Below are 12,298 nucleotides of genomic sequence, written 5' to 3'. Positions count from 1 at the left end.
AGACTCTAAATTGCCCCCCAGGTGTGATTGTAAGTGCGACTTTTGCCTGTCTCCATGTGCCCTGCGATTGGCTGGCAACCAGTTCAGGGTGTACCCCGCCTCCTGCCCGTTGACAGCTGGGAAAGGCTCCAGCACGGCCCGTGACCCTCGTGAGGATAAGCGGCTAAGAAAATGGATAGATGGATAAATATAATGATGACAGATGAGCAAATGCTTGTTTTGTAATATAATTTTATCACTATTTATATTATTACATGTTGTCCAAGGAGGCCTTATTCAACATTTTTAACGACGTTTTAAATAGTTTACCCTGAGATAGGCAGAAAAAAAGCTGGCTTATGCTTGAATATTATTGAAGCAAACAACAGTCAAGGTCATGTGATCATCGTCATCCGCCTCGCCTATAAATGATGCTGAGCGGGCGGGACCTGGATGCAGAACAAGGTGGTGGTGGTCGCTTCGATGTGGTGGTAGGGGGTTGGGGAGCCAGCCTGCTAGCTGACTGACCGGGGGGGAATCTAGACGTATGAGGCCGTCCTCCGCCTTCACGCCGCCGCGGGCCAAGCGCGGCGGCCGACGTCTCGTCATCTCTTTTGGTCTTTTTGTCTGCTGCGCCTAGACGGGAGCGAGTCCTGGCCCCGCTTCAGCTGCTTCATATTCGGCTTCGCTATGTGACGCGCGCATCGCCTGCTGATCGTGTGCGCGCCTGCATCCAGAGCCACAATGGCGAACGACGCGCACGAACGATCGCCAGACTTCGTGCTCATGCGCCTGGTCTCCGCCGCCGAGGAGGACCGTCCGGATGCGGAGAGCGGCACCGCGCCGACCGGAGGGGTCGCGGTGGCTGGGCTGGGCCGGGAGGCGCTGGCTCACAAAGCGGCCTTGGAGCTCAGCCGAGACGTCGGCCTCGAGCGGAACAAAGCCCCGGCTGCACCTGACGGCGGGCACGGCGACGGCCGAGGCCCCCCGTTTGCTCCTCCCAGGCCGCAGAGCCCCGTGCAGGCCCCGAGATGCGAGTTCGGCCCCGGTCTGCGGCCTCAGCTGCTGGTTTTCTCTGGCCTCGTGCGGAACGGTGACGGGATCTTAGAACTGAACGAAGAGAGGACTTCTCTGGGCTTGGACCTGCAGAACCCGGTTGCAAGTTGCGCCGAGCCGACGCTCAGTCACAACACTGGGACCCCGGAAGAGGTCCAGCAGCATCTGGACCAACTGGACGGCACCTGGGGGGCGCATCCTCCGGTGACTGAGTACAAAGAGCAGCAAGGAACAGCGGAAGTGTTCCGCGGACACCGACTCCTGGCCGGTCCGCCCAAGTGGCCATCACTGTCGGTAGGGTCCAGCCCGCTGGCAGTCATCGACCCCGGGTGGACGTGCACCGGCCGGGACCGAGAGGGAGCTGTGTTGGAGCTCGCCCGGAGGTTCGGGGAGCTGGGGGTAGGCGCAGTACCAAAGATGCTCCTCAAAGCGGGCGAGCTCCCGCATTGCGCATGTCAGGGAGCACACGCGCCGGGCGAGGAACACGCAGACGACCCGGCCGTCACCAGCGACGCTCTACTGGTTCTGGAAGGGCTCGGCAGTGACGATGTGGCCGGCCTGGGCTTGCAGGAGCAGAGTCCGGACGACCGAGTGCGGCACCGACACTTTTTAGTCGATACGAAACCAGAACCAGAAACGAATTCCCCCGAGGCGGAAGTGACGGAGGACGAGGTCAGCAGTGCCGGGCGATCCCGAGTGGCCGACCAGCCTTTTCGGGCCTGCTGCCAGTCGTCCAGCCCCCGCAGGAGGCCGGAGAGATGCGCCAGTGGTCCGCGGACCCCCAAGCCGGCGACCGCCAAGCCCAAGAAGGGTTCGCTGAGGCTGCGCTTGAGCAGGTTGTTTCGCACCAAGAGCTGCACTGGCTCATCGCACCTGCTGGACCAGGACCGCAGGACCCCCATCGGGGGACAGGCGGCCCCTCATATGAACGCATCTGGACCTGCGCTGGACTCCGACAGGTGAGGGAAACCATTGTGTAAACATTCGTATCTCTTTTCCGTTGCAAAACCCTGAAAATGTGAGGAAGAGGCACCAAGCCTGTTAAAAAAAAAAAAAAAAAACTTGGAAGGAGATCCAGGGGGAAAAAAAGCTTGTAAGAGAACTGTAAAATTTATTGAATGAAAATAACCTGTGCAAAAATACCTGAAAAGGTAGAACGGTATATATATATATATATATATATATATATAGAGAGAGAGAGAGAGAGAGAGAGAGAGAGAGAGAGAGAGAGAGAGAGAGAGAGAGAGAGAGAGAGAGAGAGAGAAGAGAGAGAGAGAGAGAGATAGAGAGAGAGAGAGAGAGAGAGAGAGAGGAAAATTCAGAAAAAGAAACCAAGACTTTCTTAATATTTTATTATAGTTAATGATGATTGGTCTTTAGCGTTCACCTTGTTTTCTTGTTTTTTTAGTTTAGCTTTTTTTTTCGGTAAAGAGAAATTCTCTCGCCTTGCAGACAGTTTGCAGACAGACTTCAGCCTCTGTCAAAGCTGTCCCTGCTTCCTGGTGTGGGATGTCTAAAAACAGCTGATAGAGTGAGGGACACTTCAAAAATGAAGTTCCCCGACTTAAGTGAGTCACACCAGGAAGCAGTGATGGCGCTACGAGCACGGTGGTCAACCGGTTCTGAGGACTGGGGCTCAAATTCTGGCCTCCCCTGTATGAAGTTTCTATGTTCTCCCCCTCCCTGTGTGAGTTTTCTTCGGTTCCATTCCACATCCCCAAAACATGCTTGCTGAATTAATTGCAGACTGTAAATTGCCCTGTTGATGTGAATGTGAGTGCGAACGGTTGTTTGTTTATATGTGCCGTGCGATTGGCTGGCGACCAGTTCAGGGTGTACCCCGCCTCCTACCCGAAGTTAGCTGGCTTAGGGTCCAGCACATCCGCTAGCCTCGTTAGGATAAACTGTACGGAGTATGGATGGATGAACAAAAGAAAACAAAAGTGATGCTGATTTTGTGTATTTTGCTGTCACTGCGATTGTTGTCGCTTAGCAGCAGCCTGGAGCACGAGACCAGCAGGCTGAGCCGGGCCAACAGTGCCTTCTCCTCCGCCTCCCTCGCTGCCTTCACTGGTAAGACCACTTCAATGGGTCCTTGCAGTCTCCACTACTGCACATACTCATACATACAACAAACATGCCAGACGTTTGATAAACACTACCGCCATGCTCATGTCTCCCTCCATTTCATGACCTCGTCAACTGCGTCCACAGGCGAGACGGTGTCTCTGGTGGATGTGGACATCTCTCGGCGAGGGACCGCCAACACGCCTCACCCGCCCACGCCGCCGCCTCCACCGCGACGAAGTCTCAGCCTTCTCGGTACAGTGTTCCGTTAGTCCCTACTTTCCGTTCTTTGCTCTTTCCTTTTTGTCGTTTTTTTCTTTCCGGCTTTCTACCACCTGTATTTCTCTATTCCGGTTGGTCTGTGCTTCTGTTCTATCTCTTTTTGTCTATGCTCCATGTCTGTCTTCACGTCTAAATCGCTTTCCTATCTAGCTCTACTTCCTGGCTGTATCTTCTGTCTGTCTGTCTGTCTCTGCTTTCGTCACCTGCTTCCAATTTTTGAAAACCAGAAATCTTAAATTAACAAGTAACAGGAGGACTCACCATCCAGTCAGACAATTTAGTGTACATAAATCTATTTATACTGTATGTTGTAAAACATTGATGCTTTCAGACATGTTCCACATTGGCATGCAATATTTTACAACTTTCAACGTATGATCATTAAAATGTACTTATTGTGAAGTTTACTATGTGGAATCAACTCCCCCCTTCTTTTCCCTTTTCGCTCACTTCCTTCTTTCCTCACTTTCCATCTTCCTTTATCCTGCTTACCTTCCTTCCACATTTCCTACCCACACATCCTTCCTTCTCCCCCTTCAACATGTCCTTGCTCCTTCGCTCTTTCCTCGCCGTCCCTGTCCCCCCGGGTTCAGACGACATCTCGGGTCCCCAGTCGGGCGGCTTCCTGTTGAGCGTGATGGGCGCGTCCTTGCAGTCCCTCCCCTTACCACTCCCCCCACCCGCTCCTCCCTCGCACGCCACCATGCATCACAGCCTCAGCCTCAACGGTAAGATGGAATAAAGGCAGGTTAATGACAGGGAAGAGACATACTGTAAAAATCTCCAATATAACATCAGTATACATTACGACAATAATAATAATAATAATTTATGATAACATTACAGATGAGTTATATTTCTTGTTGACTGTGAAAGCTACAAATGTTATGCCCCTTGAAGAAGAGATAAAACAAATAGCAAATGGGAGAGGATTGAATGGGACAGGACAAGGATTGTGAGCCAAGCCTTCCTACAGCATGTTAAGGGGAATAGTACAGGACGAGATGTGACAGGACGTGACAGGATGAGACCAGACAAGAAATGGGTAGCGATCCATGCAGTGCTACACCATGTGAAGGAGTGCTACAACAAGTAATAAATAGGACAGGACAGGATGAAAGAGGTAGGACAGGACAGAATAGTGAGCCATGTCGTGCTATGTCACGTGAAAGAGGAATGCAACAAGTAACAAAGAGGACAGGATGAAAGAGAGGCATAAAAAATTGGACCAGACAGAGTTAATAAGCCTGACAGTGTTAGACGATGCGAATAAGGCATGCAAGAAGTTGTAAATAAGACAGAGCAGGACAGGATAAGACTGTGCTACCCCATGTGAAAAATAGGAAAAAACGATAAGCAAGTCGGGCAGGACAGAGTGGAACGGGACATGGCAGGATGAGAAAGGACGGGACATGTTTTGTGAGTGAGACAGTGATACGCTGCGAAGAAGGGATGCAATAAATACCAAATGGGACAGGACAGGGCAGAATGAGACATTACGGGACAGGACAGGATATGAAGACACAGGACAGGATGACGGCAGAATTGGGTTCCTCCATCCGTGAGGGGTGGGCCGAACACGCCCACTTGGGGCTACTCTGAAAGCCACAAAGGGACGCTAAAGTCTTTGGTGTTGTATTGTGTGTTCTACTTTAGACGCTTTCCTGCGGGCGCTTCCTCATTCCAACCCATCACAGGCCGAGGCGCCGCCTTCCTCCAGGCAGGCCCCACCGCCCGTGCTCTGCGCCCTCCAACGGTCGGAGGCCAGCAACTTCACTGCCAGCCTCAGAGAGCTGGAGAAGGTGTCAATCCTCACGTTATCTTTCCGTCACGCTACGACAATGACTGGTGCTGCACTAGGAAAATTACATTGAAATTAAAATCGTATGGTTTATAAAATCATTTCTTTTACTAATAAAGTAATTCTCATTTTTGCATTTTATTATTTACAATAAAATACTAATACTTAACCAATTATGTCTTATGATAAATTAAACATTGTTATTTTTTTAATTTTATTAGTACTCAACAGGCGGCACGGTGAGCCTGCCGGTAAAGCGTTGGCCTCGCAGTTCTGAGGACCCGGGTTCGATCCCGGCCCCGCCTGTGTGGAGTTTGCATGTTCTCCCCGTGCCTGTGTGGGTTTTCCCCGGGCACTCCGGTTTCCTCCCACACCCCAACAACATGCAACATTCATTGGACACTCTTAAATGCCCTCTGGGTGTGATTGTGAGTGAGGCTGTTTGTCTCCCTGTGCCCTGCGATTGCCTGGCAACCAGTTCAGGGTGTATGTACCCTGCCTCCTGCCCGTTGATAGCTGGAATAGGGTCCAGCACTCCCCCCGACCCACATGAGGATAAGCGACAAAGAAAATGGATGGATAGCATTCAACAGATTATCAATTATTTAGTCAGATACATATACAACAATACATAATACATAAAACTACATGAGCACACTTTAATCATCCAGTTTAAAAAAAAAATTGGAAAAGTGAACACAATTATTACAAGACTTGATAATACATCTGATTCTGGTATTCATTCCTTTTCTTTGTCATAATTAGCAATGTTATTACCTTACTACTGTGTGTAATAATTTTATAATTTTCTGTATTTCTATGAAAACTGTAATGTTAAGATTTTATATTGTTGTCTCATTTCTGTCTTCGTCTAGGTTTGGGGTTAGGGTTATTGCAAACCAATATAATGAAAATTAAAAAATGTAAAATTTCAATGTAGTACATCATTATGTCTCACGTATAATGCCTACAGTAATGTTTTGTAACGTGCTTTCGTGGTCCACAGTGTGGCTGGTACTGGGGTCCGATGAACTGGGAGGACGCAGAGATGAAGCTGAAGGGCAAACCCGACGGATCTTTCCTGGTCCGAGACAGCTCCGACCCGAGATACATCCTCAGCCTCAGCTTCCGCTCGCAGGGCGTCACCCACCATACTCGCATGGAGCACTACCGCGGTGAGACGACGGGCGGGCAGACGGGTCACAACGAGGAGTTTTAGGATGACGTTCTCATATGAATCTGCAACGTAATGTGCAAACATGTAGTGTTCATGTCAAGTTGTAAAATACAATTGGTATATGAAGCGCTAGCGTTACGTGGTAAGATGTAGTGTTTATGCCGATCTTATCAACCTGATCGGAATCGGACGATAATTGGCATTTTCTGCTGATGGGCTGATTGGTTTTAATGCCATAATTCGCCGATCCATTCAATGACGTCACATATGCGAAAGACACTATATCTGAATCCAAAAGCAAGTTTGTTATTATATAGTGCTATTTATTTAGCTATAATTTTCTTCCTTGTCTTTTGACGTAGTACTGCAAATATCCGACGGCCAAAAACGTTAGTAAAAGAACAAAAAACATCGGACAGACACGTAATGCTCGGATCAGACTGCAAGACAAATTTGCTCTTTCATGATTGGGCGATGTCAGATTATTGCAACAAAATCTTGTCCTCGGATTAAGACGGTCCCAACCGTCTTAATGTGTGATGTGAAGTACCCATATCAAGTTCTTGTTAAAATTCTGCAGAGTTTGAATACTGTATACCAAAGTGCTTTAGAAAAAAAGGGGATTCTCTTATGTAGGTCTTAAAAAATTCTGACAATAAATTCTCAAAAAAATGCGAGCATGAAGTGATAATATGAAGTATTTTTAATAATATAACATTGAAATCATAGAGTTCTTTTCATTGCAAAGATTTTCCCAAGTGCTCAGTTTGAACAAAGTGGTGACGGGAAGTTTGTATTTTTAGGCACGTTCAGCTTGTGGTGTCACCCCAAGTTCGAGGACCGCTGCCACTCTGTGGTGGAGTTCATTGAGCGCGCCATCATGCACTCCAAGAACGGAAAGTTTCTCTACTTCCTGCGCTCCAGAGTACCAGGTAACCCGTATATATGGCCAAAGTCACCCGATGCACAATTTTATTTTACATACGAGCCCTCATATGGGCAATCTGTTGTGTGTTCAAACTTGAGATATGAGCACCGTATGGTGGCAGGAAATTTGACAACAAACAGCACTTTGGCAAATAGTAAACAATTCTTTAAAAAAAAGGTTTAAAATTCAAGTGTCATCCCTATAAACATTCTAAAATAGACATTGAAATGAAAAATGCCCGACATATACAACATTATTCACTTCATGTCCACACGAAAAAACAAATATGACCGTCCGCCCATCTACTATGAGACACGGAAGCTCTTTTCAAAGAAGAGAACATCTCACAATCGAGTGAAGTGTCCGGTGCAATATTACCCTATTGTTTCGAGCCATACTTAGATGATATGCGGATCACTTCTAACTAACAACAGACTCCCAGACAATATGTATGAGCCAGCCCGGCCCGAAGCCGTGCTCATCCGCGAGGCCCGACGCGGAAGCCTTCGGCGGCGAGCCCGACGCAGAAGCCGTCCAACGCGGACATCGACACATTTAGCACCCCTGCCATACGTATGCGGATCTTTTGTTACGTTTTGAGACACGGATTACGTGGTCCCCTCCAAACTATTATTATTTTTAGAAGCTGTATACACACCTACCTGTCGTTTGGAACCCACGAAGCTCTCCTCCTTTGCACCCGTGCAATCCATTTTTCACGACGAACCGGGTCTCTTGGAAACTTATGAAGGGTAAATCCATCCTCGCGAGTGTTCGAGCCATATCCAGCAATGCAACGAGCCGGCATTTTGGCTAACACGAAGGAACACAGAGCTACCTTCCCGCAGGTAAAACTAATAGAAAGAAACGAGTCCGCTTGAGCACGCGACTGCCTCCAACGTCACTTCCTGCTTCTTCTCGAAAAAAATCCCTGGAGAGGATTTTCATGGCGGGAGTTACTAAAAGGCATATATGTCAAAATCATGTTTTGTGGTGAAAAAACGGTTGGGTCCATATCGGCTGCTGTTTTTTCATTAAGAACATACGAAAAATCATCCATTTCATGACACTTGAACTTTAATGTGTCGAAAGCCACTGAAGCTTTCAGTCAAACGAAACATACAACAAAGGCAATTACGTTATTATACGTTGCAATTATGATGCTAATGCTACTTAGCATCTACGTTCTAAGCAATACAAGGTGATCGCCACATGAGTGCTCTTTGTAATTTTTTTTGTGTGTGTGTGTGTGTGTGTGTGTGTTGCTCAGGACTTCCTCCGACGCCGGTGCAGCTTCTGTATCCCGTGTCCCGCTTCAGCAACGTAAAGTCTCTGCAGCACATGTGCAGATTCTGCATACGCCAAATCGTGCGCATCGATCACATCCAACAACTTCCACTGCCCAGGTCCGCTCACTGCAACTTCCAAACCTGGAGTAGCCTTTGAAGTCACGGTTTTGGTTTCAAATTTGGGTTTCATGTTGTGGTTTCTAACTGTGTTTCAAAACCTGGATTAGGGGGGTTGAAATGAAGGTTTAGGGTTTCACATTGAGGTTTCAAGATGAGGTTTGGGGTTTGAAATTAGGGTTTTAAGATAGGGTCAGGGATGCAAATTATGGTTTCAATCTAGTGTCAGGATTTGGAATTATGGTTCCAAGGGTTAGAATTTAAAATTAGGGGTTCGTGATATGGTTTGGGTTTTAAGATTCATGGTTAGGTTTATCGTTTCAAGGTTGAGTTTGAAACTTGGGTTAATGTTTTAAATTAGGGTTTCAAACTCGTGTTATGGTTTTAAATTATGGTTTCAAGGTAGGACTGGGGATGCAAATTAGGGTTTGAAATGAAGGTTAGGGTTTTACAGTAAATTGTGGTTTCAAGACAAGATTAGAGTTTGATATTTGAAAAAAGGTCACAGTTTCAATTTAGGATTTATGTTTAAAACTACAGTTAAGGTTTTAAATGTAGAGTTTTAATAAAATTAGGGTTGGAGACAACGTCTGGGTTTCAAAGACGTTAATGTTTCAAGGTTGAGGATGTGAAACTCGGAGTTGCATTTTGAAAAAGATTGGGTTTTATGTTCGGCTCTCAATACGCGGTCTTCGTTTCATGTTGAGATTTAGGGTTAAGGTTTCAAATTAGGGTTTAAAGCCAGTCTTAGTATTTCAAATTATTGTTGTTGTGTGTGTGTTGTGTGAGCGCAGATCGCTGGTGTCGTACCTAAGTAAGTTTTATTACTACGACCCCGAGGAGGAGATGTACCTGTCAATCAAAAGCATCCGGGCGACGCTGGAGGTGCACACGTAGCACAAACAACAACAAAAACAACAACACGTATGTACTTAAAACAATCACTTGTTTATTATATTATAACTATTTTTTTTCAAAAAGACATCACAACGGTGAAAGCAAGGATTTCATTACCCGATCCTTTAATTAGAAGAGCCACCATCCGTATATGATGATGACGGTAAAGATAATTATTGTTCTTTCTGCAGGCTGCTTGACGGAGCCCCCGAGTGGAATGAACGGTCGCTGGAAGGAGGACCAGTTTCTGCTCCGGCTCCTCTTGTTCTTGTTCTTCTTGTAAGGACTGTTAATCGGCACGTATGAGGATTTTGCCGGTGCTGTTGTCGTTTCTCAAAGTTTTGCTCGGAGATCAAAGAACAGATGGACTCAAAAGTGCTTTTTTTTGTTTTGTTTGTTTGGACAACTTCTCTTTTTTTCTTTCCAGGCTTCTCCTTCTCTTTCTCTCCTTCTGTCCAATGAGATGATGGTTGCTTTAAGATGCTCTCAGGGCAGATACATGCACCCTCCAAACACACGCACACACACACACAACATAATTTATAGTATACAAACATTTTCATTTTATGCTCTTAGTCATCTCCTCAATGTAAGAAGACCTGCCGTACAAAACTCATACAATAGCACCCCAGGAAAGTTATATAAAAGAAAACAGCCCCTGCCACTAGTTTTATGAAATCGGGTGTACATGTCTGTAAGATGGCTTGCGACTGAATAGCGACCAGTTCAGGGTGTAATCCACCTTTCGCCCACAGTTTGCTTGGATAGGCTCCTGTATTCGTGCGACCATTGTGAGGATAAGCGGCTTAGAAGATGGATGGATGGATGGATGGATGGATGTCTCTAACGGGATGCACCAAAAAGTACAAGAACCCATGCCCTAAAGCTTAAAAGGAAGTCGGCCATCTTGGTTTGGAGCAGCAATGTTACGGCCAATTTCTTCTTCTTTTCCTTTCGGCTTGTCCCATTAGGGCTCGCTATAGCGTGTCATCTATTTCCATCTAAGCCTATCACGTGCATCTTCTTCTCTAACACCCACTGTCCTCATGTCCTCCCTCACAACATCCATCAATCTTTTCTTTGGCCTTCCTTCTTTACTTCGGCTAATCTTCATTCCTCTCCTTTCCAGTGCATGTCTCCATCTTTCTAATTGTTCCTCCTCATGCTCCCTGCTTTCACTACAGATCACAATATCATCTCCGAAGATCATAGTCCAAGGGGAATCCAGTCTAACCTCATCTATCATATCCATTACTGCTGCAAACAGGAAGGGGGTCAGCGCGGATCCCTGATGCAGTCCCACCTCCACCTTAAATTCTTCTGACACACCAGACTTGCGCATGCAATACCACAGTTCCTCTCTTGGTACTCTGTCATAGGCTTTCTCTCGGTCTACAAAGACACAATGTAGCTCCTTCTGACCTTTCCTCTACTTTTCCACGAGCATCCTCAAGGCAAATAATGCACCTGTGGTACTCTTTCTAGGCATGAAACCATCCTGTTGCAGCCAATTTGGGCATTCAAAAAAAAAAAGTCAGCCCCCAGTACCAGTTTTACTACTACATAAAATTGGGTGGACATTGTCTATCATAACGGGACAAACCGAAAAATCTCAAGGACATAGTAAGAAGTTATCAGGAGGTCAGTGACTATTTTGCGTTGAAGCGGCCATTTCTGGGTTAATTAGGCCATTCGTGGGAATGTGAGAAATCAAGCCTTGACACCTGGTTCACCAATTTACAAGAAATTTGGTGCACACACCAAAAAGTCTCAAGCACCATCCATCCATCCAATCTTTGAGGCGCTTATCCTCACAAGGGCCGCGGGAGTTCTGGAGCCTATCCCAGCTATCTTCGGGCAGGAGGCGGGGTACACCCAGAACTGGTTACAAGACAATCGCATCCATGCCCAGAATTGATCAGGAAGTCAGTTATTTTGGTTTGAAGTGTATATTTTGTGATCAATTTGGCCAGTCACGCAAATTGAAAAAAAAAAAAAAAAATCAGCTCTGAACATGACTTTACAAGACATTTCCTGTACATTACTATCTGGTTTGATAAACCAGGGGTTGTGGGTTCGTATCCCACTGGGGCCTCCACTCCCTGAGAAGGGTTGCGTCAGGAAGGGCATCCGGCGTAAAAATTGTGCCAAAACATATGTGCGTTCATCTGAGATGACACGCTGTGGTGACCCCGAAAGGGACAAGCCGAAAAGAAACTTACTTTTACTATCAATAAATGACACCAAAAAATCTCAAAGGTCCAATTTTGATCTGGAAGTCTGCGATTTTGGTTGGAAGCAGCATTGCATCAAAGTTTGATGATCGGCTGCTTGATCTAATTATCTACACTAGATTGTGTATTTAATGAAGTGTATACATGTCAGTGATTGATTGACAGACCTTAGAAGAGTGTGTGTGTGTGTGTGTGTGTATTTGTGTGTCCTCAGTCAGTAATGTGTTGAATTGTGTTTCCTCATTGTGTTTCTCATGAGATGGACACTTTTTCTAAATCAACTTTAAACAAAAAAATGCAAACTTGTGACGTCTGTTTTGTTTTGTTTTAATCTCCTCTCAACTCAAAATGTCCTTAGCAGAGGTTTTTGTCCATTTTCTATCTTGTTTAGGAGTGCAGTACCAGAGCAGGAATTAAGTGGCTATCAAAACTCTACACACCCCGATTCAAATGCCAGGTTTCTGTTGTATG

General features: G+C 46.3%; 1 protein-coding gene across 1 annotated transcript; it reads left to right on the top strand.

The window, feature by feature from the left end:
• Positions 1-517: 517 nt before the first annotated feature.
• socs7 (suppressor of cytokine signaling 7) lies at positions 518-10,350 on the top strand. Its single transcript, XM_061830106.1, has 10 exons — positions 518-1,994; positions 3,053-3,108; positions 3,250-3,357; positions 3,978-4,112; positions 5,041-5,186; positions 6,192-6,360; positions 7,166-7,294; positions 8,561-8,696; positions 9,491-9,620; positions 9,785-10,350. Exons 1-9 carry the CDS (start codon positions 724-726, stop codon positions 9,591-9,593), a joined length of 2,253 nt encoding a protein of 750 aa, XP_061686090.1. The 5' UTR covers positions 518-723; the 3' UTR covers positions 9,594-9,620; positions 9,785-10,350.
• Positions 10,351-12,298: the final 1,948 nt, after the last annotated feature.

The sequence above is a fragment of the Syngnathoides biaculeatus genome, chromosome 9, assembly GCF_019802595.1.
Source record: "Syngnathoides biaculeatus isolate LvHL_M chromosome 9, ASM1980259v1, whole genome shotgun sequence".
NCBI lineage: Eukaryota > Metazoa > Chordata > Actinopteri > Syngnathiformes > Syngnathidae > Syngnathoides > Syngnathoides biaculeatus.
The sequence above is the reverse complement of the archived record's forward strand: the minus strand, read 5'-3'. Positions and strand labels throughout refer to the sequence as shown.